The sequence below is a fragment of the Micromys minutus genome (assembly GCF_963924665.1).
Source record: "Micromys minutus genome assembly, chromosome: 1".
NCBI lineage: Eukaryota > Metazoa > Chordata > Mammalia > Rodentia > Muridae > Micromys > Micromys minutus.
This window is the reverse complement of record NC_137969.1, coordinates 214,877,463-214,903,471: the sequence shown is the minus strand read 5'-3', so window position 1 is coordinate 214,903,471 and position 26,009 is coordinate 214,877,463. Positions and strand designations below refer to the sequence as shown.

General features: G+C 39.3%; 2 protein-coding genes across 5 annotated transcripts in view; both read left to right on the top strand.

The window, feature by feature from the left end:
* The window catches only part of SOS2 (SOS Ras/Rho guanine nucleotide exchange factor 2), a 107,330-nt gene extending 83,957 nt beyond the window's left edge, over positions 1 to 23,373 (top strand). For 2 of the 4 annotated variants that reach the window (XM_080926423.1, XM_080926425.1), the window contains 9 exons: positions 2,659 to 2,778; positions 2,929 to 3,091; positions 7,508 to 7,625; positions 9,311 to 9,483; positions 11,664 to 11,780; positions 13,697 to 13,958; positions 16,074 to 16,115; positions 17,930 to 18,039; positions 19,351 to 21,174. In XM_080926423.1, coding sequence (XP_080782549.1) covers positions 2,659 to 2,778; positions 2,929 to 3,091; positions 7,508 to 7,625; positions 9,311 to 9,483; positions 11,664 to 11,780; positions 13,697 to 13,958; positions 16,074 to 16,115; positions 17,930 to 18,039; positions 19,351 to 19,860 — 1,615 coding nt within the window. In that variant the 3' untranslated portion in view covers positions 19,861 to 21,174. Of the gene's footprint in view, positions 1 to 2,658; positions 2,779 to 2,928; positions 3,092 to 7,507; positions 7,626 to 9,310; positions 9,484 to 11,663; positions 11,781 to 13,696; positions 13,959 to 16,073; positions 16,116 to 17,929; positions 18,040 to 19,350; positions 21,175 to 22,286; positions 22,387 to 22,567; positions 22,638 to 23,307 lie in introns of those variants that run through there. The other 2 variants (XR_013975275.1, XM_080926424.1) reach the window with 2 other exon arrangements.
* VCPKMT (valosin containing protein lysine methyltransferase) lies at positions 21,848 to 25,521 on the top strand (the record flags this gene model as incomplete). The annotated part of the gene is made up of 6 exons (XM_080912702.1): positions 21,848 to 22,209; positions 22,287 to 22,397; positions 22,568 to 22,637; positions 23,308 to 23,427; positions 24,269 to 24,373; positions 25,262 to 25,521. 6 exons carry the CDS (start codon positions 21,848 to 21,850, stop codon positions 25,274 to 25,276), a joined length of 783 nt encoding a protein of 260 aa, XP_080768828.1. The 3' UTR covers positions 25,277 to 25,521.
* Positions 25,522 to 26,009: the final 488 nt, after the last annotated feature.

Below are 26,009 nucleotides of genomic sequence, written 5' to 3'. Positions count from 1 at the left end.
ACTTTATGCTTATGGTAACTAGTAAGATTTCAGTGTATACTATCAAACCTCTAGAAGAATCAAGCACTGACAAAAATATATTCATATAGTTTTATGCCAAAATGCTTTAAAAATATGTACATGTATCTCTTTTTTAAATAAAGTAGTAAGGAAAAAAATAGAGCCATAATATAAAAAAAGAATAGGCCAACACAATGAGAGAACTGACCTCCCCAAGTTTTGTCAGTCTGGATGAGAGATTCTTGGCAGATAAATGGAGAGTATTAAGTGAGGTAAGTCTTTTTCTCTTTCATTTACAACCCAGCTCCAGTGACTACTGTACACCATGTAGGTAGCAGCTCCCTGTTGAAAAATAAGCCCTTACCATGATGTCATCAAAACCTTTCTGAATCCACAAGCCTTCTTTTGTATCCCAGCTGGGTGTGGTGGATTAAACCTGTCCATCCCAGCAGTCGTGAGGTAGAAGGCAGGAGGAGCAAGAACTCAAGGCCAGCCTCAGCTATATATAGCAAATTTAGGTCCAACCTGAGCTACATGAGGCCTTGCCTGAAAAAAATAAACAGAAAGTACAAAAAATATCCTGGAGAGGTTATCCTCATCAGGAGGTCGTTTAAATTAATTTTTTTTTAATGGGAAGCTTGGCTATGAGAATGTCTGCATCACAGTGCATGCCTGATGCCTGGGTGGGAATCCTCTGCAACCAGAGTCACAGACACTTGTGAGCCACCATAGGAATGCTAGGAACTGAACCTAGGTCCCCTGGAAAAACAGCTAAAGCTTTTAACTGCTGAGCCATCTCTCCAGTCTAGCAGCTATTTAAAAAAAAAAAAAAAAAAAAAAAAAAAAGATTGCACAGGAAAAAGCAAGGCTATCTAAACAGTGCTCTAGAGACTGTAGGAAAGAACCAGAAATAAACCATCTTCGTTAGAAGTATAGCTGGAGCTGGCACTGGCAGGGTTATTCAGAATTTACCCTTTAACATGTCAGCGAGTGTTTATAAACAGCTCATTAAGAAGGCCATGCTGTATTTTAAGTAATCTGGAATTACTTAATGTGGAAGGTAGTCTTTAAAATGGGTATATATTATAATTTCTGACAGGTAGGCATGAAGGAACTTGTTACTTGAGGCAACAAAGCATATTGTATTGAATAAAGTTTTCTCTCATGAATAAATGTGATACCAGTTTTTAAAAAAATAACCTGGGTATCATTTTTTAAAGCATGTAGTTCCATGTAGACATACTTTGTGGTGTAAAAATGCATTTCTTTGTTCTATGATTTGTTTGATAGAAGAAAGGTAGCATACTGACATTTACACTATGCACAGTTCTAGTGAAATAATATTTAAGTAGGAAGATGGATTCTAAAAATCCAGGCATAGTTGCACAGGCCTACAGTCCCGGCACTTGGAAGGCTCAGGAGAAAAAGCAAGAATTTGAAAAAGCTATAATCAAGACCAGCCTGAACTACATTAGTCCCTGCTGAAGAAAACAATAAATGCGCTCCAGAAACTGTTAGCAAGTACCCATTTGCCTTCAAGTCTACTGACCAAAGAGAATTTTTTAAAAATATTTGTTTATTTTATGTATGTGAATACACTGTAGCTGTCTTGACCACAAATGGTCATCAGATCCCATTACAGATGATTGTGAGCCACCATGTGGTTGCTGGAAATTGAACTCAGGACCTCTGGAAGAGCAGTCAGTGCTCTTAACCACTAAGCCATCTCTCTAGCTCCAAAAAGAATTTTCTAAGTATTGAAACTATAGAACATTGATGGTAGTGCACAGGACAGTTTTTAAATTAGCAACTCTAACCCAATTATTTAATCTTCTCTTTGGTTTCTATTAGTTATTTCAAAGATTCCAAAAGTATAAATAATAATGACTGTTCATAGAAAAAAATTACAGATAAGATTGAAATTCTTACAATTCTCAATTACACTGTTCTTTATTCTTCCCAGATTACCATGACCCCGGCCTTGATGTTTATCTTCCTGTTTGTCTTATGATTTAGGCTTCTATGTGCATAGCCCTAAGTGATACAAACCATTAGCTTGCATATCTTAAAGCCACATGCATTTATGACACCACTCTTTACCAGGTTTAAAATTTTATAATGTTTTTGATACTTGTTCAAGTCAACGTCCAGTTTAATTAATTTATTTTAGCCACCACTGTGACTATTATCTCTAGTTTCCTGATGGCGAGCTTCTAGGCTGTTTGGGATTTTCACTTGGGCAGTGTTTCCCTGAGCACTCCAGTAGATGCACTCCTGGGGCTGTGTAAGCTTGTCACGGTGTCTTCATAGGTGCTGAAGGGTTTTGTCAGTCTCTCTGTGTCTTCAGGGCTGAGATATTACCAAGTTGTTTGTCGGATGGTTAGTGGATCCATCTTTACAGCAGCACAGCCGTGGACACTCCTGCTTCTACTTACCCCTGGCAGATCCTCAGACCCCTTTAGGTGATGGGTATAAACGGAATTTTATCCTAGTTTAGTTTGTTTTTCTCTTAAGTGGTAAAATATATTTTCCAGGCTGTTTGGGTCTGTTTCCCTGTTAATTAACTTGCTTATACATTTCTCAGTTTACCTTTAGAACTTCTTAGATAATTCAGTACTAATTCTTATAGGGTGAGTTGCATTGATGGTTGTTTTACAGGAAAGTCCAGCCTTCTGAACTTGTAGGGAGTGTCTGGACCAAAGAAGATAAAGAAATAAATTCTCCAAATTTATTAAAAATGATTCGCCATACAACAAATCTCACTCTGTGGTTTGAAAAGTAAGTTTTTATTTACTCTGTCTTACGTTCCTTAGTAGTCATAACGTTAAGCCATATTTAAACTAAAACTCTGGCTTTATAAAGAGGTCTCTTGTTTTCCAAGTGAGGTGATGACACTGTCCTAAGCCGTGAACATTTTGTTGTCGTCAGATGCATTGTGGAAGCAGAAAATTTTGAAGAACGGGTGGCAGTGCTCAGCAGAATAGTAGAGATTCTGCAAGTGTTTCAAGATTTGAATAATTTCAATGGCGTGCTGGAGATAGTCAGTGCGGTCAACTCAGTCTCAGTGTACAGGCTAGACCACACATTTGAGGTAAGCCTAGCTTGAGTATTTCATCTTTTGGGAAGGCTGATAAATTAACATAAGAGATCACTTTTACTTATTTTTAAGCAAATGTTTCTTTTTAAAACATTGTTCTTCTTCTGTCTTTTCCCCTCAGAGATAGAATTACTGGAGTATGTATTCATGTATCAGCAGATGCTGGTAAGAGTAGGGTTTCCAGTGACACAGTGATAGTCTCAGCAATGGCAAAGAATTTTATTATATATTCAATCTACCGGTTATTTCTTAGTTGCCGCAATGTATAGTCAAAAGGAGATAACCCTTTCTGAAACCTAAAGTTACTTTATTTTAAATTATAGATCATTATATTTTAAATTATGTTTAATCTTTCTTTGAGAAAATTTGGGAGATATAGAAGTATACAGAATTTAGTCTTTAAAAAATGAACATCATATTTTACAGAGATATTTATGACATGCATCTTATTTTTATAAACATTGTTCCATAAACATGGTTTATCTCTTAAGACAAGGGTTTTGTTTTGTTTTAGTGGCTACATTGTTTTCTGTCCTTTAGGTGAATTATAGTTTAGTCCATCATTTTATTTGGGAATAACTAAGTTAATTTTGTATTCTCATTTGCATATATAATTTATTGTAGACCATTCATTTATTCAATCATTCATTCATGTGTCTCTGTGAAATCCTGATTCTTTCCCTAGAATTAGTTTCTGGAGACAGAAGTCCTATTCCTAGAGTTTAGGTTCAATTCTTAGCATCCACATGGACAACTAGAAGTATCTCTTACTTCTGTTCTAGGAGACCTGACGTCCTCTTCTGACTCTGGAGAAAGAACAGAGCTTTTGGTTTTATCAGACTTTTGGTACTTTGCTAAGGAGTTTGCCCTATACATTATATTTCAGATTTCATGGGCCAAAAATAAAAAGTTTAATTTTTATTATATTTAAAAAATAACTAGTAAGTTCAGTATTACTAATGTATCTATGTGGGGTATCTGTGTTTATTTATGTGAATGTCAGTAGAACAGACTATCTGTAGACCCTAGTTTCTGCATCAAGCACAATCTCCTCACTATGGGTTCTTCTTTTGTTTGAAACCTACGAACATTTCCCAGGTGAGGCAAAGAAGGCAGGCGCTCAGGTGTGTTATCAATGTTATCTTAAAATATGGTTATTATCACCTCTATGAAAACCAGTCTAGCACTGTATGTTCAAACTAAAAACTGATATTCTTCCCTCAAAATCTTAGAGAACAAACATTTATCCCCAAATACTCCAGACCGTAAGTTACCTGGATACAGGTATGGGGACTCCAGCGCGTGCAGTAGCAGAGACTGGAGACCTCCTGGGTGCCGTCAGCTGCAGAATGAGTGCATGCCTGGTTCTGCATTTAATGTTACGTTTTTGGGAAAAGCAAGAAAATATCAGGATGACCATAATTCTACTTTAATATAACAGACCTACACCTTGTAGCAGAGTTGTGCAAATATTAAGGATAATGTGGTTGCAGGGATGTGAATTAATGGTGGAGCTCATCATGTGTAAAGCTCTGGGTTCAAGCCCTAAAAGAGAAGGAGAGAGAGGATTGTGGGGAGTGGAGGGAAGGAGAGTCATTTTTCGAATTCTTAACGTTGCTCCTTTCAGTAGGGAAAGGGAAAGTCCTGTGATTTTGAATTTATATATTTTCAGCGTTTGTGTGCTTTATGTATTAAAGATATTAGCACAGTCTGCTTATATCAGTCATTTTAATTCCAGAGTCTGGAGAGACGTCTCAGTGAGTACACCTACGTCTCTTTACAGGACTAGGTTCAATTCCTAGCATCCACACGGATGTTCATAGTCATCTGTGTTACTCTAGTTCTAGGAGACCTGACTCCCTCTTCCAACCTCTGTGGCCCCAGGCACACACCGGTGCAGACTTGTGAAAAATAAAGATAAATAAACCTTTTAAAATTTTTAAATGAAAAACTATTATTTTAATTCTGCTATTGTAAAACTGAAATTGTGTTCATTTTAGAGGTTAAACATTTTGATTTTTAATATTGGGGCAAAAGTATTGTAAAAGTACATATGATCTGTGAGGGATATTGGTCTCGAGCATCTGTGAATTTGGCACCTGGTTTATTAGTGTTGGAGGTGCCCATACCACAGCATACATGTGGAGGTGAGAGAATTTTCACAACCAGTTCTCGTTCTACCATGTAGGTCTCAGGTAAGGTCAGGGAGTCTTGGTGGCATGCACCTTGAGCCACTGGGCCATATGTTAGCCCGCTCAGCAAATCTATCTGCTCTCTTTCCCCTTCAGAATAGCACATTATGAATTTTGTGCTTTTAATTCTCTTACTGTTTCTCCTATTTTAAATATTTGTATGTATAGAATTTGTCGTGTTTATTATTCTTATTTAAAAACATGGATTCTTGTGTGTATGTAGGTGCACATGCATGTAGAAGCATCTGCACATGTGAACAGATATTTTGCAGGAGCTATCTACCTTCATTTTTGAGATAGCGTCTCTTTTTACCAGGGCCTGGTGCTTAACAGCTGTCTAAACTGGCTTGCTAGGGACCCGGAGATCTATCCGCTGCTGTCCCTGCCTCCTCAGCACTGAGATTATAAGCAAGAGGCTCAGGCCCTCATGCACGTGTGGCAGGCACTTTTCTGGCTCTGACGCTCTGACATCCCCCAGCCTATCTGTGCTTGGTGATGGTGGAGCAGATCCCAAGGCCCTAGTCTATTGTTCTGTCTTTCTCGTTAAATCCGAGGATTGAGAGTTAAAGGCAAGCCTTCACTGTGTAATGAAACCTATCTCAAACAAAAAGATCTTTAATTGAGATGGGGTTTTGTTTTGAATATGCGGTGAGGTTGCGTTGAAGTTAAGTCCCACTTCTTTCTCCCAGCTCCATGCTCCCAGAAATAAGACTCAGACTTACATATTTACAGATACTTTGGCCATATATCTAGGCTCTATTCTGACTAGACCATAACTAAAATTAATCCATTTATTGTAACCTACATTCTGCCACGTGGCTGGCTACCTGTGTTCAGGGACCATGTGCCTGTCTCCTCACATCTTCCCAGCCAAGGATCCTTTCTCTTGGATGTCCCACCTCCCATTTCCTGCCTAAGCCATAGGCCATAGGCTTTTTAATTAGCAGCTGACAAATCTGTACAATACACAAGCAGGTTGGGCTCTGGCTTCAGTTTTGTTCTGTGTGGCTGTTGAGTTGTTCAGTTTCCCATATGGACCTATTGTGCTTTCCCTGCCCTGTAGTAAATTGACTGTATCTGTTTGTTCCTGCTCTGTCTAGTTTTAACTGGTTTTTCCTGTACTGCTATCTAAAATACTGTTACTATAGAATCAGCCAAAGTTTCACTTTTTAAACAAATAAATTTAATAGGCGTTGTGTTTACATCTGTAAGTCACTGTGAAAGACTGATGGTTTTATAGTCATGTGCCCCCTAACCATGAGTGTGGTATATCTCTTTGTTTAAGATTTCCTGACAGATCCCTTCACCCTATTGTTACCTATATTGGAATCTTTTTAAAAATAATTATTTCCTTTTTTGGTGAAAAAATGTATATCTAGAAATACAATTGAATTTTGTTGTTGGGCTTTTATATACAGTACCATCAAACATTGTCCATTTATATTTGGAGCTTCCACCCCTCACCCCCGGGGAGAGTCAGTTAAGGCTTCTGGGAATAGTGATAGTGTTTGCTGCTCTTTTTTCTTCTCCCCTTGTTCGTGTTGTCTGGGACTTCTGTAGAATACTGAATCAAAGCTATTGAAACAACCACATTATGATGTGACATGTGGTTCTCAAGTGTAATGCTCACTGTGGGTGTGTGTGTGTGTGTGTGTGTGGGTGTGTGCGCGCGCGCGCGCGCGCGCGCGCGCGAGCGCGCGCGCGCGCTTATATTCCTCATTGATTATAAGTTACTTTTTTTCCTATAAGAAAATATAGTAATTAAATCAAAAGGGAATGCCTGTGTTACTTCATCCACTAGATTTTATTAGTTTACTTACCTTCCTATATTTTCTTATTGCTTAGATTTGCCCTTAAACACCCAAGACCTTTTAGTCAAAGAACATTTAGTCCTGAAGACTCATGGTTCTTCTTTCTGGCCCTGTAATTTACACATAGGTGATTTAAAAAATAGAAAAATAAGGCCCCAATGGTGAAATTTTTTATTCCTAAATCTTCTAGTTTCTAGTAGGAAGAACACAAATTCTTAGTTTTTATATTTATATATAAAACAGAATAACTCATTTTAGCAAGTATCCAAAAGAGTAAGTCTCATAATTTTAAAGCTGATTTTAAGTATTTATAAACTTTTATAAATTCCAAAGTTTTATATTCTTATAGATATTTATATATGTTTGAATTATATGCAAGAATTATATTCAACTTACATGTTTTAAAGGCATTGCAGGAAAGAAAGCGGAGAATTTTGGATGATGCTGTGGAATTAAGTCAGGATCACTTTAAAAAATACCTAGTAAAACTTAAATCAATCAATCCACCTTGTGTGCCTTTTTTTGGTAAGTCAATTAATATAAATATTTTTTAAGACAAATGTGTTGTATCCAAAAGAGACCAGGTCTTTCTAGATAGATTGTTCTTATATCATACATATGAATTTATTATTTGTCTGTTTGATAAATAAAAGGTTAGAAAATCTCTATTTCCTGTCTATATAATGAAGATGAATTGCTCTTAAAATTGTTATAGGAATTGAAAATATTTTATCTATACTCCTTAACAAGTCTTGTGAAGACTCTTATGAAGTACAACTATTTTTTTACTTATATGACACATCTGCAGTGTTTTTCTTTAATTATCAGTATAAAAATGCTTTTTCAGAGACTTTATAAAACCTTTTAAACTCAGAATTGCATGAGCCTTTGGATGTGACCCTTTATTAAATATAATCGTGCATAACAATAAATGCACACTCTGAGAGTAGCATCATTAGACATTGTTGTATAAGCATCGTAGAGTACATTTATACACGCCTAAATGGTCCAAGCCAGTCATTTCACTATGGCCTCTTCAGAGTTGTTTTCTTTGTTGTTGTTCTTTTAGATGCAGTCTTGCTTATACTGCCTAGGTTGGTCTCAAACTCCTGGACTCAAACATCTCTGCCTCAGCATCCTAAGCACAGCACAGTTTTATAGTAAACTTTTCTCGTTATAAATAAAATTACACTGTGAAATAATGACAAAACTATAGCAAAACAAATGCATAAGCCAGTAACATAATTATGTGTTGTAATGTAGTTACATTGCTGTATTTATATACATGAGTCAGCAGGAGTCTGTTTATACCAGTCACCAGAAGCACCCGAGTCACACATTGTAGAGTAGTATTACAAAAACTGGAACAATTCCTCAGCTCCTGTTTATTTGGGAGTTGGTTCTGGTGATTAAGCATAAACTATGGTTTACTGTGATTTCATGGTGCCATTGATGTATGTATTGCCCATGGTTTAAGCACAATTATGGGCAAGTGAGTGGTTTCACTGGTAGAGTTGGATGTTATTTCAAGGTTTTTTTTTTTTTTTTTTAAACTGTGGTATTATTGATTGCAGCTGAGAGGAACTAATTGTTTGTTGTGAAGGGTTGTCAATCACATTGTAGGATAGTTGGCAGACTCCTGACATGCTACTCACCAAAGTACAGTAGTACCATAATCTTGTAATTACCAGAAATGTTTAAAGATATTCCCAACCATCCCTTGAAGGACAAAATTGCTTTTAGCTAAGAACCACTAATTTAAATGAACCAGTAATTATGCATAAAAAGGGATTAGAACTTTTTTCTGACTAATAAGCTTAGAGAAGCAGTTTGTCTTACTGTTCCTAAGCAGAATTGCTTAATCTGTTTATAGATCTTAAAGATGATTGGCAGTAAATATCTTAAATATTAAAACATTTGATTAGGCAGAGAGTTAACACACAGGGTTTGGATATTCTTAGCTTGCCGTTTCTTATAATAGTAGCCTTTAATGTTACTGAAGGCTAGTCTTCATTTTCTCTATATTTTAAACTCTGTTAAAATTATTACTAGGGAATCTTCTGGGTCTGGACCTTTTTCCTTTTCATCTTTTAGAAATGGGAAAACTGAGTTTTCAGTCTGTCTTCCAGCTCTACCAGACCAGTTGTCTTCCCAAATGATTGATTCAATGAGACCAGTCTTACAATAACTTTATACATTTTTCTCATTAGGAATATATTTAACAAATATTCTGAAGACTGAAGAAGGGAACAGTGACTTTCTAAAGAGGAAAGGGAAAGATTTGATCAATTTCAGTAAGAGGAGGAAAGTGGCTGAAATAACTGGAGAGATTCAGCAGTATCAGAATCAACCGTACTGCTTGCGGACAGAACCAGAAATGAGGGTAAATATTTTCTTATTCATGAAGGAGATAGCATTAACTCCTATGGAACTGCTAAACAGTGTCACAGCGATACACAGGCTCTCTGTTTGCCCTTGGAAGTAAGCTAAACTTCAGATGGCAATGTAAATCAGGTATCTGTACCAGTAACCAGTTAAGGGTCGTCTCCTGAGAGTCCTGCCTGTTTGTGCAGTGGTTAAGTGGCGCTTCCAAAAAGACAGAGGGAACGGAACATCTGTGCAATAAAATAAAACCCGCTGCTGCCGTAATTGAGTGATAGCCATTGTAGGTACCTCACATGCCCAACATAACTGAATCCTTTCGTGTGATCACTGTGAAAGACTTGCAGAATAGCAGGTATATGTGCAGAACAGATTTTCAAAACATATTCTGTTCATTGGTGTTTCATTTTGAGTAATCAATATTTAATATAAATTATACAATACCACAAAAAAAAGTGGTGATGAGCTGCTAGTGACTGTCGGTCTTATCCCTTCCTTCCTCATTATGCCTGCCCTCTGTGCTGTGGAGTGAAACATACTCTTAAAGCCCAGATTAGAGTCTGCAATGCATTTCCCATAAAAGTGATGTTGTAATGTAGCTGAGTAACCTTGAAATAGTACTTTTTGCATTCCTGTCTCAGAAACATCAGCTGGTACATTTCTTTGATCTTCTTTACGCCTCTTACCATCATTCAAAGCAATCTACCTTCCTTAGAAGTGAGCCACAGTAAATTTAAAATTAACCAGGCCCAGGCATAATGGCTTATGCATATAATCCCAGCACTTGGGAGGGAGGGGCCAGAGGATCAGGAGTTCAGGGCTATTTCTCTGATAGATCAACCTGGGCAACATAAGACCCAGTCTCTAAAGAAATGAGCAGCATAGCCATTCACTTGTCAAGGCATAGTTAACCTATTGAAATAGTACCGGAGAATAAAGAGTGTGTTTGTTACAGCTTCTTATAAAGGACAAAATCACTGTTGTCTGATAGCATCTTAATTTATCTGTGATTTCAAGAAGAAATTGTATATTAAGCAAAAATATAATTTTCTGACATTTGTAGAATGCCTGAAGAATGAAAGTGGAGGCAGGAGGTTTACAAGTTCAAAGCAGCCTGAACTGTTTCTGAGGTCCTGTATCAAAAAAAAAAAAAAAAAGCTAAACTCAGCAATTGGATTTCAATATTTATTAATTTTTAGAAATAATAAAACAGCATAAGACATATATATGTGTTGTACACAGTTTATAATAATTAGTGTAACTGAGTTAGAAAATACCTGTGCAAGTGACTGTATGGAAATTAGTGAAATCAGTCCTAGAACAGTAGCTATGTTCAAATTAATGTATCACACAGATAATAAAGTCCAGAGACACCCTTGTAGTAAAATCAAAGTCTCTGATCAATGAAATAACTGCTTTTTCCTTTTTGTTTTCTTCACCATTCGAGCTACATACCAAGCCCAAATCATTTTGTCATTTATAGTTTGAAACACTGAGATGCAGAGCTAGAAAGATGGCTCAGCATTTAAGAGCCAGAGTTCAGTTGCCACCGCCCACACCAAGCAGCTGACCTCCTGTAACTCCCCCTGCACACACCTATGCACACCTATGCACACACAGATGCTTGTACTCATTGCTTTTGGCATTTTACTAAACCATCTCAATATTCTACTTAAAAAGTTAAGCTTAAAATATATATTTGTAGTAGATTTTTTGGATAAAAACAGGTTTGGATTTTTAAATTAATTTGACCTTAGAGAGTAAACAGAAGAATTAAACCTATAATTGTTTTTTTTATTACCTTTGAATAAACCTTAATCCAATTATCTCCACTTTTATTTTCCTGCTTCTGTACTACACACTGGTTTTCAGGCATGAGCTTCATTGTAAACTCTGTTGGTAGATGAATGGTGGTAATTTTTCTGTCATAGTGAGCAGGAAGATAGTTGCTAAGAAACAAATGATGCCAACAACTGAACTGAGAATCCGCATGTCGCACTAATAAACTGTGAGGCTGGGATGTCACTTCTTTGGAAATGGTACAGTCTTAATCACAAATAGAGAGCAGAAAGAGCAGTCTGTATAAATGTCCCGAGTACTGTGGTATCTTGATTTCTTTTGGTGTTCAAGTTAATCAGATCTAATTTTAGTATATATATGTGTTTATGTGTTTAATTCTAGAGATTCTTTGAAAACCTCAACCCCATGGGAATTTTATCTGAAAAAGAGTTTACAGATTATTTGTTCAACAAATCACTAGAAATTGAACCCCGAAACTGCAAACAACCACCTCGATTTGTAAGTCCATTCATTATAATTATGGGAAGCTTTGTCTCTTTGTAAAAATAACGTTTTCAGGAGCTGGAGAGATGACCCAGTGGTTAAAATCACTGCTCTTCCAGAGGTCCTGAGTTCAGTTCCCAGCAACTACATTGTATGTGCACATTTTCCAATTTATTCAGTTAACAGGGTTTTTTAATCTTTAAATAATAATAATTTCAATGTTTAACAACCTATTCTCTTAAAATTGTCATGTCACCAATAGCTGTTTTGTTTCATTTTGCAGTACTATTCTGTTTCCAAGCATGTGTACAGGGTGGGGTTGAGGCTCAGAAAAGAGCACCTGTGTGAGGCCCTGGGGTTGCCCTCTAGCATCACAGAAAAGAAAATAATGCTTAGCATAAAATGTCAGCCTTTCAGTAGAAACTGATTTTTTTTTAAATTTATTTATTTTATGTATATGAGTACACTGTAGCTGTCTTCAGACACACCAGAAGAGGGCATTGGATTCCATTACAGATGACTGTGAGCCAGCATGTAGTTACTGGGAATTGAACTCAGGGCCTCTGGAAGAGCAGCCAGTGCTTTTATCTGTTCTAGCCTGAGAAACTGATTTTAAAAAAAGTACTGGGTATAAAAACTAGGTCTACATGCATGCTAAGAATTCTTCATCTTGGTATCATGTATGTATCTGTCCATTTTTGTACCCCCTGATGTAAGAGAAAAGGTATGCAAAAGTGAGGCCCAAAAGCAAGTAGCTGGATGGAACAGGTGAGAAGCCTGGAAAGGAAAAAGTGGGTGCACTGTGCTGGGTACCTCTAACCTGCACCCTGGAGGACTCCCTCTCACTAGACTTGCTTGCATCGGCAGTTGATAGTTACTGCAGGAATTTGCAATGGAAGGTCTATCCGAAGTACCAGGGAAAAAAATAAAAACAACTAGAACGTACTGATTTGTGGTAAAACAGTGAACTAGGGGATTTTGAGTCATCCTGTCCTCAGAACAGCTGTATGACATGGATTCTTTCCCAATGCTAGGGATCAAGCCCAGGCACATATGTAGGCAAGTATCTTCCCATGTGAGCTACACTTCATGCCCACTGTGTCATAAATCATTTCATCATTCTGTAGTTTAAAAACTGAGGCACAGGGCTGGAGAGATGACTCAGCATTTAAGAGCATGTAGTGAGTACTCTTACAGAGGACCAGTGCTAAGTTCCCAGCACCCACATCAAGCAGCTATAACTCCAGCTCCAGAGGATCCAACCCCTGTCATCTACACAGGCACCACACTCATAAGCACACATATCTAATTAAATGTAACAAAAATAGTATTTTGAAAGCTGAGACTCAGAATAGTAAAATAGCTCTGGGGACACATGGCTAGGCAGTTGGCACAGCTGTACCCAGTTTTGCGATTCAGAATTCTCTGCAGTTTGGTTTTGTTTTCATTATGTTACCACTGACGAGGGTTTAAAAACAAGCAAGTTAGAGTGGGAACAGTGATGGTCCTTCTGCTGAAGTCATTGAAGTGCTAGGTAGGGATTGTTCATTTGCTTAAGGTCAGGAGGAAAAAATACTTTCTTTTAAAAAATGAAATACTATGTCACATAAATTCTGTTACCAGTAAATGTTTGTGAAATTAACATATATATGGTATGAAAGAGAAATTTAGAATTGAATATTTAGGAGCAAAAATTGTTTACACAGCAATTTTTAAGAATTTTATCTCTAAAATTATGTAAAAATGGTTTAGTTGTTGCGCCCATGATAAACAATCTAATCAAGTTGAGAAATTACTATAAAAATGCTACAGGCTGCCCTTGAAGATCATGATTTTTTTTAAAGTGCACTTAAAAATAAGATAGCTGGAAGTTATAAACAAATTACCTACACATTAGTGCTATTTTAACAACAATTAATTACTTTTTCCAGCCTAGGAAGTCAACCTTTTCCTTAAAATCTCCTGGAATAAGGCCCAATGCCAGTCGCCATGGCTCTACCTCAGGCACGTTAAGAGGTCACCCAACACCTCTGGAAAGAGAGCCTTATAAGATAAGCTTTAGCAGAATCACTGAGACGGAGCCAGAATCAACAGTGTCGGCACCAACGTCCCCCAACACTCCATCCACCCCCCCTGTGTCTGCTTCTTCAGACCACAGTGTGTTTCTAGATGTGGACCTCAACAGCTCCTGTGGTAAGTATGTAACAACCTCTTAGTAAGAGGAGGAGTTTATGTTCTGAATAATTTGTTTCTTCCTAGTTGCAGAGGTATAGAACCCTTGGTACCTGTGTATTAGCTTAGTTTTAATTGTCAGTTGTTAGTTTAGATTGACACACTCTAGATCACCTGGGAAGAGACTCTTATTGAGGAGTGGTCTGGGTTAGGTTATCCTGTGAGCATGGCTGTGGGGAATTGTCTTTAGGACATGAATTGAGGTGAGGAGACACCTTTAGCCTAGTACTCAGGAGGGAGAGCCAAGTGAATGGGTCTCTTAAGCTCAAGGCCAGCCTGTGCTACATAACAAGTTCCTAGTCTGTCAGGGCTACTGTCTCTTAGAAAGAGGTGAAAGTGAACTGAGCAGGAACATGCAGTCTGCTCTCTGTCCTGCACAGACTAACCTGGAACTGTGTGCTGAAGTAAGTCCTCCTGCTTCTGTCAGGGTGTTTATCACAGCAACACAAAACAAAACTAAGACACTGTATTGGTATGGATAGTGCTCTCTGAATGCAAAGTAGTGCTTAATAGAAGGAGCAAAGCATCCTGGTTATGGTGGTGCACACCTTTAATCCCAGCACTTGGGAGGCAGAGGCAGGGGGGGTCTCTGAGTTCCAGGGAGAGTGGTCCACAGAATGAGTTCAAAGACAGCCAGGGCTACACAAAGAAACCCCTGTGGTTGGGGTGATGGGGGGAGCAAAGCATCATTTATGCATTGTATGTTTATATTTTCTAATTCATTTAGTTAACAGAGTTTTTAATTTTGGGGGGGGGGTAATGGGTAATAAAACAAGGACATAAATTCTGTAAAAGAAAATTGAAAGGAATTGTGATAGAAAAATAATTACTTAGGCTACAAAAGGAGAACCATTGTAGGTACAATGAATATCAAGCTCATGTATCAGCTTGTGTTATTTCTATAGTGTGTTTTACTTTGGGGGGCGGGGATTGAGACAGGGTCTCTCTACCTGTGTACCCTAGCTGTCCTCACTATGTAGAGCAGACTTGCCTCATACTCACATAGATCCACCTACCTCTGTCTCCCCAAGTGCTGGGATTAAAGACATGCAGTGATGAATTTTTGTAAGTGAAAACTGTAGAAACTATTTAATCCCATCCCAGGGTTTCTACCCCACCTCAGTGTTTCGGTAGTGCCGAGCTGCAGGCTAATGAGCCAGATCCGATGGCCCGGGCTGCTTCTCTGCCATGCAGTGTGCGAGCCTCCCTCTCCCAGCCAGCCAGGGACCCTGTTTACTTTCCCCATAACCTGGTAAAATCATGACTCAATAATCAAGAATTTATCAATCAGATTTATATGTTAAATTCTCAATTCACAATACAGCCACACAATAAGCTTACAACCAGTTGACAAAGATATAAACCGCCTGCCTAGATAAGACAAATTGACTTCTAGAAACCCTTAAAAATATTCGTATCTACCTGTTGCCAGTTAAGATCGCCTGGATCTAAATCCTCTTTCGCAGGCTCCATCTTGACTCTGCTCTTGCTGGTTCTCCTCCTCTCCCTTCCTAGACTTTTCCCCGCCTACCTTTCCTTCTCATCCAATGATAGGCTGGACCCGCTTTGCTGCATAATGACATCATCCTACACCTTAGACCATTTACAGTAGATCATATTTACAGTAAGCCTCAAACAGTACAAAACAGCTGCCTCCTCTCCATGCTGTTAGAATCGAGTTATTACTACTTACTCTGTTCCTTCTGGGCTGCTCTTAACTCCAATTGGCCGGCCCTCATGGCCCACATTCCCTTGACTCCTAACCCATGGCAGCTTTTCCTTCCTCCAACTGCACCTTCCTCTTCCGCGTGGCCTCTCTCTGACCCCCAAGGCCAGGAATCTAAACCCACCTATAACTCTTCTTCCCAGCTAATGGCATTTTTATTTACCAATCAGAAATAACTTGGGGCCAAGGTATTATGTGTAGACTCTCTCATCTTTGGGACAACCAGGTCTTGGGGGGCCAAACTTAGCATTACAATATATATCAAAAGACCAAACCTCAATAGAAAATATATACAAAGAAGATCATCCACATTAGCTTTCTATTCAAATGACTTTTTCTCTTTCTAATAGGCAGCAACACCATCTTTGCTCCTGTCCTCTTGCCACACTCAAGTGAGTAAAACATAAATTGGTTACAGTAAAATGATTATAAAGATTATAATCTGGTTTATTGAAGGTGTGTTTCCATATCGGATGATTTCAAGAAGAAATTTTGTGTTAATGCAAAAATATTTTTTCTAACATTTGTAGAATGCCTGAAGAATAGAAAGGATTTTATATTAAAATGTTTTTAAATGCTTTTTTTTAATTCCTCCTTCTTTCCATCCCCCCTTACACACACGTCTTCCTAGTCTCTACAGATACTAGGTAGTTGTAATACTGAGCCGCATCCCCAGACCAAAAGAAAATTTTATGAACGGTCTGAATTACTTACAACTTGGTGCTCCTTAAATCTTGTTAATTTTTTTAATCACTTTTAATACATATATTTTAATCTCATCTGAACTTGAACAAACTCCTCCCCATCTTCAGACTTATTAGGGATCAAATTAAGTAACTATAGAGAACAGCTAGCATGCTGCTTGGCCTGGAATGTAGAGTAAATTCATCTCAGTTGCCTGATTTCTTACTCTTCAGATTTCTTCTGAGAAAGGAAACACAGTTCTTAATGAACGTATTCAACAACCACAGACTGAAAACAAGGGCAGCCAACAGTGCCTGTGTGCCTGTACTGGAACATAAAGTCTTTCTGCTCTTGGCATCATTCTCTATACAATAGTTTATGTAAGGGTTACCTTGTGATGAGTAAGATTAGTAAGGTCTATTTTAAACTGACAATTAATGTTAGGATTTACACATACGCTCTGCCATTTTATTTAAAAGATTAAAGCAATGGTGGATGCATACGTTCTTGTAATATCATGGATCCAACTGTTAGATATCAAGGGACAATTGTATTAAATATTTATCATAGTCCCAAGCTCTGCATGTTTGTGTGGGTACATGTGTACACATGCATGTAGAGGTCAGAGGTCAACCTCGGGTGTCATTCCTTAGAGCTGTTCACCCTGCTTTTTTGAGGCAGGATTTTTCACTAGCTTGGAGCTCACTGATCAGACTGGACTTGCTGGCCAATGGACTGTCCTAGTGCCTTGGAACTGCTGTATTGGTATTTATTCATTATTCGTAGCTGTGATACTTTAATTCCTAAGGAATCTAACAGATGTGCACTTTTGCTTACCACAGTATGTTAAAATACAGTGCAGTCCCTCAGTACAATTTATATGACAGACTTTAATTTTGGATTACTTACTTATGCATAGTAACTACACTTATTTGATATTAGAAATAGTTTCTGCTCAGGATGGTGTTCCTCTGGAAGCTAATATACCACCTTACAAGTGTACACATGAGTGCATATGTATACAAACATTTTCAGCTTTATTTTGTTTTAGTTTTGAAAAGGCTTTTAGGGAGGGCTTCTGTTTTGTTTTTAAGGGACTGATCATCAAACCTAAGGCCTCACACATGCTGGGCAGGTGTTCCACCACTGAGGTATATCCTCAACTCTTTTATTTTGAAGTAAACGTGTACTTTCACTGAGTTGCCCAGGCTAGCCTTGAGGTTTGTGGTCCTCTTGCCTCAGTACCTGTGCCTACAGCTGCCCCACCAGGGCCAGAATTTCACTAGTATCTTAATAATGTGCCTTAATTTAAATATAACTGCCCTGTGCCAATTGCCCTGGTAGGTGCTAAGGTTACAAACACGTGTGCAGTGTCCCTTAAAGCTTAGAATTCATGGAGGGGACAGAAGAACAAACAGAAAAATAGCACATTTCACAAATACAGTAGCAGTAGTCCTGAGTGGTGTGGCGCTTTGTCCTGTCACTGCACCGAGAATGGTGAACCAGTCTTGTTCCTCCCCAGAGACTTTCTTCAGCTCATGCGGAAGTTTACACAAACTGAGTGAAGAGCCACTAATTCCTCCTCCGCTTCCCCCTCGGAAAAAGTTTGATCACGATGCTCCAAACTCCAAGGTAGTCGTCTGGACCTGGGTTTGCTTCAACATAGGCAAAGTTGGGAATCTTCAGCTAGTACTTGTGTTTTAGAGTGTCAGTCATAATTTAGCCACATTCTGTGAATTTTTAAGATTTATATTGCTGTGTTTGAAAATGCTTTAAGTAGTTGTTTAATAAATTTTTAAAAACTTGAAAGTAAAAACTTTCAGATAATCAGAAGTGCATTGTCTTTTTTTTATGCAGACTGGGGGAGGAGGGTGGAAATCCTATTAGAAAGAACGTGAGAACTTTAGATGAGTGCTTCTCACATGTAAGGGCATGCCAAAATCACCCAGGAAACTTCTTAAAAGTAGACTGTTGATCCAGCCTCAGGTTGTAAGGCTGCAGCTGGGCCTGGCCGTGCTAATCCATCCACTACTGGTACTGATGCTGCTGCTCCCTGGATCACACTTTGAGACTCACTGCTCTAAGCATCATGGGAAAAACAGAAGTAGATGTGTTGAAGTAAATATTAAAAATGGAAAGGCTTATCTCTGGTTAATATAGAACTGTGCACACGGATTGTGTCATTCAGTCAAGAGCTACACTCTCCACACCAATCCCTTCCCAGGCGGTTCTTCTGTGTCCCCCAACTTCTGGCGTTTTCTTTCCTCCACCTCCCGTCACAAACATTACCCTGAGGCCTGATAGCTTTTCATATAGGTTTATATATTACAATCTCAATTCACAAACTCTCTATACCAAAAGATTACATAAAATGGACAAACATACAAACTGCCCTTCTATATGAGATAAAAGACCTATAGAATCACTTAAAATATTCCTATCTACCTATTGCCAATTATGGCCACCAGGGTCCAGGTCTGCTTTCTCTGGCTCCATCTTGATTTCTTTCCTCAATCTCTGTTCCTCTTCCATTTTCCTACCTTTACCCTACACCTCTCCACTGTCCAGTCACAATCCACACAGATGTCAGTGAATAGAAGTTAGGTTTTAAAGGCTGTTGATAACATGTCCTTTCATGTCTATAAAACTCCGTTGTTTTCACTGACCTGTTGCCATAAATAAGCTTTATAAATTTCTGGGATGTTGGAAACAACATATGACAATATGGAGCTCTATGTATTAAGGTTTCAGGGATAACATCTTATATATTCAAATGTTAAACAGCCTAGAATTTAACTGGAAGTAATGTAATCAGAAACCTGATAATTAAACTCATTAATTTGAGCCTCTAAATTTAACTTTTCACAGAAGAGTTTTCAGTCTTTTTAAATTGTCTTGTACATTTCCCAAGAAACTATGCATGTCCCTTTCTATTCTATTTAGGGAGCTATGAAATCTGATGATGACCCTCCTGCTATTCCACCAAGGCAACCCCCTCCTCCAAAGGTAAAACCAAGAGCTCCTGTCCTCACGGGTACATTTGAGGGGCCTGTGCCCAGCCCACCTCCGCCTCCTCCAAGAGACCCTCTTCCCGATACTCCTCCACCAGTTCCTCTTCGGCCTCCGGAACACTTTATAAACTGTCCGTTTAATCTTCAGCCACCTCCACTGGGACATCCCCACAGAGACCCAGACTGGCTCAGAGACGTTAGCACGTGTCCCAGTTCACCAAGCACTCCTCCCACCACACCGTCTCCACGGATACCACGCAGATGCCATTTGCTCAGCTCCAGCCACAACAACCTTGCGCATCCTCCAGCTCCTCCTGTCCCACCAAGGCAGAATTCAAGCCCTCACCTACCAAAACTGCCACCAAAGACTTACAAACGGGAGCTTTCACACCCACCATTGTACAGACTGCCTTTGCTGGAAAATGCAGAATCTCCTCAATGACCTTGGCCAGGTATAGTCATCGACACTGGAATAGTATTTGTAAAGGTTTTTTAATTTATTCAGAAAGACATAGTATTTTAGTACTTTTTACAGAAATGCTACTGATCAAATAAGCTTTTAAGAACTTGGAAAATTGTCTGGTGGCAGTGTACACACCTCCAATCCCAGTACTCGGGAGGCAGAGGCAGGTGGGTTTCAGGGTCTGAGGGCAGCCTGGTCTACAGAGTAAGTTCCAGGACAGCCAGGGTGACACAGAGAAACATTGTCTCAAAAGTCAAAACAAAAACAAAAAAATAATTTGAAGTACTAAAATGCTGAAGCACTTCACCACAGCCCTCAGGCGATCAGTAGCATTGTGTGGTGAGCTCCTCAGTGCTGCCTAAAGGCCAGTATACGGAATCTGTATTGCACTGTAGACTCTCTACAAGGTGGCCCAGGATGATTTCTGACTGCACTGAGAGGGGCAAGCCTGAGTGATATACACGTTTTTAGGGCAACAAATCTTTGCATATCCACAGAGTGTGTGGTGGTGGTATAGGTTTATAACCCTCTGACCACCTTCTAGCTTTTCGATTGATTTTTACATCTAGGAGAATTATGAATAATACCCACTGTTCTTAAACTCTTTGAGGCCGTGTCTTAAATGTCAGTATTTGCTGCTGAAGACAAAAATGAAAAATAGAATGAAATAATAGAATGCACTGTGTTTATTATTTTGTTAAAATTATAAGCAATTCTATATAACCTGATTCTAGAAGAAGGGCATGTATCTCATTAAGATGTGCCTTTTGTTTTGCAGTGTATGGTGTCTTTAGCTAATGATTTGCCTATTTGGAAAACAAAATTAATATGCCATATGTGTACAGTTTATTTATATTGTATATATTTAAAGATAATGCTAATAACCTATATAAATGTAAGTGACTTGAGGCCTATAATACAATCTGCTATTTTACTAATTTGTAAGTCTGGAACAAAAGTTCTTACGGCATAAGAACCAACTGCCATCTGCCTTGTCTTCAAACATATTAACTGTCTTTAATCTCGTGTTAACTGAAATTTTTAAAAAGTTTTTCCAAATTAGTAATATTTAAACAGAAAATACTTTAAAAGCTTTATTAAATTTTTTAATCAGACAGGATAAAGCTTTTGCCATTTGGATATTCTCGTTCAAAGTGATCAAGGTATGTTATGCTGATAGTGCAGTAGCAGCCGTTGTAAAGTAGCCAAAAGCCACATTGTTTATCTACTGGTCTGTGGCCTTTTACTGTGCTTTGTATCAGAGTTCTTAACAAGATTAATAAATCACCTCAGTCTTAATTTGTAAAAGATTTGCAATATTGTTTTTAATCACTAAGAACAATAAGAAGCTGGATATAGTGATGAACCTATAATTGCAGTACTTAGGGGGTTAAGACGGAAGCATCTGCAGTTCAAGGCAAGACTCACCTACAAGAAGAGCTTGAATACTTGGAATACAGGAGAGCATCCTGAAAACAAACAAAAAGCAACAAAGCTGAAAAAAATCTAGAAGAATGAATATCATCTATTTATTACATTGTGTGGGTGGGTGGGTGGTGTGGATACCAGAGATCCAAAGTGAAAGTCAGGCCAACATGCAGGTCTTTCCTCCTACTATGTGAGTCCTGCCGGCCATCTTTTGGCCCGGTGGGATGTACATGTTAGAGGATTAACTTTTCTTTACCATTTAAAGCAAGTGGCACGTTCCCAGCCACCACTTTTATTCACTCATAAGACAAAGAAGAAGCACAATAAGAAACATTCTTGAATATAACCATTGTTTTGATAGGACCTGGGTAGCTGCCTAGATTTATACCCAACAGCTCTGTGCGAGCCTTTTTCCTGCTATGTAAAAGCACTATTCTTTGCTTTGCTTCTTAAAGAGCCAATCAAAACAGCAGGCAGCAGGGCCACTCCCAGGCAGGTTCGGCTGGTTCCTGCCGCCTTCCGGGTTTGAGAGTCACGCATGCGCTTTGACCGGCCGCTCTGCCGCTGGGTGGTGCGGGTCCTGCGTGGGTGTGACGTCACCACGTGCCGCGGCTTGTGGGGAGCCGGGGCCAGAATTGCCGCCGCCGTGGAGCCAGAGGTGGAGGATCCGCTGTGGAGCTTTGTGCGGGTCCTGGAGAAGCGGGATGGCACAGTGCTCCGACTGCAGCAGTACGGCTCCGGAGGCGTGGGTTCCGTTGTGTGGGACGCCGCCATCGTCCTTTCCAAATACCTGGAGACACCGGGGTTTTCTGGCGATGGGGCCCACGCGCTGAGTCGGCGCTCGGTGCTGGAGCTGGGCTCCGGCACGGGGGCCGTGGGGCTCATGGCTGCGACCCTCGGGTAAGAGCTGGCGGGAAGGCATCTGGTCGCTGGCGTTCAGCCATGCGCCTGTACCTCAATCGACGTTGTTTTTTCAGGGCAGATGTTATAGTCACTGATCTTGAGGAGCTGCAAGACTTGTTGAAAATGAATATTAATATGAACAAGCATCTTGTGACTGGTTCTGTTCAAGCCAAGGTACTGAAATGGTTTGTATGGCCTTTCAGTTTGTTTTAATTAACCGTTTCCATGTGCTTTTTAAATTGCATTTTGCACAACGCATGCTTAATATGAAGGAAACTTTCTGCTTCTCCTTTCTAAAATGAATACTTTAATTCGTCAGAGCATCAGTTAAAGACTTATATTTGACATTTTTAAGGGGTGAAGACATAGAAGACTTTATGGTACCAGACTACATATTGATAGCAGACTGCATATACTATGAGGAGGTGAGTACCGAGCTGGATGTAGTCGAACTGTTGTGTGCTGAAACCCACAGCTCTCCGTGTTTAACACCTCCAGGTGTGGGATACGTGTTCTATGATGAGGTGGTAACGAGAAGACATATTAGCAAGGGCAACACATTCATACAGTTCAGGATAAGCATACAGGCTTGTGAATGGTGGTTGAGAAAACTTACCTGCGTTCTACTGAGGCTTTTTGTACAAGTTTATTCAGTGTTGAGCAGTACTTTGTTTTAAATTAACTGATCCTCAAATTAGGGTCAGCAGTTACGAGCTTGCACTGTTCTTCCAGAAGACCCACGTTCAGTTCCAGATGTGGTGGTATACCTTCTATAACCCCAGCACTTGAGAGGCCAGCCTGGGCTACAAATACAGCTAGACCCTTGTTCAAACAAACATAAAAGACAAATCAATTCTGCTTGCTTTCCTGAGGAAACAAGTATAATCTTTAGGGTTCTTCTTTTTTCCCTAATAGAAATCAGAATAATTGCTGGTTCGGCAGTGGTTGTTTACCAGTCCAGTTTGAGGCCCTTGCTTTGTTGTGTTGATTAAAATGGTTTGATACAAAGGCAGAACCTCTTCACCTGCTGACCCCCTTTTTATAATAGGAAATTCTTGAAGTAATAAACTGAAAATTGTACTTTTTCTTTAATAGTCCTTGGAACCATTGCTGAAAACATTAAAAGATCTCAGTGGATCTGAAACTTGTATTATATGCTGTTACGAACAACGTACAATGGGGAAAAATCCAGAAATTGAGAAGAGATATTTTGAAGTAAGTACTGTGTTATGTCGGTCTTTGTAGCAGTTACCCTCTGGGGGAGCTGGATGTGGTTGCTCCGGTAACTTGGGGTAGCATTCTCTTGATAAGAACCTGAGAAGCCTTCCACAGCCCTCCCGAACTCCCTCCCTTCTCTGTCTGTCCTCAGTAGTGCATACTTCGCCAGTGGCCTCAGAGCTGGAGGATGACAAGCTTGTCTTTCCTGAGACAGTTTTCAACTCTGCTAAACACAAGACACTTGGGGAGCTTAGCAGCGGTGTTTTGCGCTTACATGATAGAAATGTGGACGCCGTGAATTTTACTTGTGTATTTACCTATATACTTTTATTTTACATAAGTAGCGATTGCCAGGGTTTTGTTGTTTGCTTTTAAAGCTGGGAAAGTTGTCTTTTATATATTATTCATTTTAACCCCCGAGTGGGACCCATACCCTTTTTTGGGCACAAATACAACCTACCAAAAACTGGCTCATTTTGAAGCTATATCTGTGTAGTTCTGCAATTTTATCTGCTGAGAGGACTACTTTGGCCTAATGACAGAAACAACTGTGTAACTCCCTCAGGTAATTTATGCTATAGATTATAATAAATATTATAATATATTCCATTTTTATGAGTATGAGAAAATTCCTATTCAACTTTTGAAATTAGGATTTAAAATTTTTAAGTAATTCAAATTTCCATGTGCAGTGCAGATATATCAGGTTCTCAGATCATGCGGTTTCGTCCAAATAACTGCTCCAACGTAAAGATACAGAACATTTCTAGACTTGAGAAGGCTTCGCCATTGCCCTCAGTCAGTCTGAATTTAACGTAAATGTCCTTTATATTTATAGCTCCTGCAGCTAGACTTTGACTTTGAAGAAATCCCTTTGGACAAACACGATGAAGAGTACCGCAGTGAAGACATTCACATTCTGTACATCAGAAAGAAAAAGCCAGTACGTACGTGCGTTCTTGGCTGCTGGACATGCAGTGTGTCTTTCGGTCACAATCTCAGAACTCAAGAAGTGGAAGGCCATGCAGTGGGACTGGGCTACACAGTGGGACGCTATATCAAAAATTATGTAAGGCTGGCTTTGACACTGCCGTGCTGGTAAAGGAACCCGTGGCCTTGCACGTGGTAGGCAAGCTGCCCGCAGCATTGACGTCCCTTTAAAGTCCTTTTCAATTACAATTAAATGGCTGTGTAACTGAGAATGCCCATGAGCAGTTACTTTAAGACAATGAAATACAGAAAAGTTTATCTTGGTTCCTTTGAGCCCTGAATTTGAATGGCCTCACTGTGGGACCTGTGAGTAAGTAACGACAAGAATGTGTAAGAAAAGAGACCTGGTCACCTGGTGAGGATGAGAAAGAAAGGGGCATTGTACCATGTATATACACCATATATAGATCAGTGTGTATCCTTAATGTTCCCAGTGCTCCTCAGTGCCTCATGGAGGGCCATTTTTCCAAACTTTGGCATTTCGGTTTTTTTTCTTAATTAATGATATTCAATGTCTTCTTGTGTCACTAGAGAGATAGTTGCCATTTTTTAGTTGTACTGTCTTTGACATCTTAAGAGTCCTTTACCAGCTGATACCAGATATGTAATTTGCAAACTTCTCTTCTGTGGTGTCTTAAATTTTATGATACTGTAGTTTTTGCAACACAAAGGCTTTTAATTTTGATAATACTTATAATCTGCTTTCATCTTGATTGCTTTAGATGTCAGCTAAGAACTGTCTGTAAACATTTAAGCATTGTATACATGGTTCTCTTGAATTGCATTTAGCCACTACTTGGTGTCATATAATTAATGTCTAAACTCCCCCTTTTCCTTATAGAAACCACCATCATGAAGCCCTTTTCCATCTTACCCACGCCCCCAACATCCTGGGTGAGGTAAAGATGTGAACGGAGCATGTGCATCCTGCATGGAAGAGTGCGTTGCAGACTTCTCCAGCACGTCCTTAGAGAGCTGGTACATGGATGACAACTACCTGGACTGCCCACAATGTGAAATGCCTGCCTGCCCGTGGGCTTGAAATCTGATTAAGTTTACTCAGCTCAGCACCAAGTTCTGCTTAAAAGAAACATTGGCAATCACTCAATAAAAATTAATTTTGAGGGTAGCCTCAAGTCTGAAGCATGGTTGTTGACTCAGTACATTTTCAAGAAACTTAGAAATAAGTTGATCCAATTTTAATGGCATCCGTACGCTATGGGAATGCTTTTGAGGGTTGGCGTCTGGTGGTGCAGGCCCTTAAATCCAGCACTGGGGAGACAGGCAGGTGGCTCTCTTGAGTTCCAGACCACACTGGTCTACAGGGCAAGTTAGTTCCAGGCATAATAAGACTGGCCAGGTGGGTGAGTGAACCAGAATTCGGGACACTGTAGCTCATCATAAGATAAATCAGGAGACAGGACCAACTGCTGTCTCAGAGGGAGGCATGAGGAAAGAAAGCCAGTGGCAGGCTTCCGTGCCTGCTTGGCTCTGAGTTTTTCTTGTTTATTCTAATCCAAGAATATCTGATTTTAAACTACTGATACTAAAACATGTTTAGATGAGGTTCTGTATACATTTATCAAAAG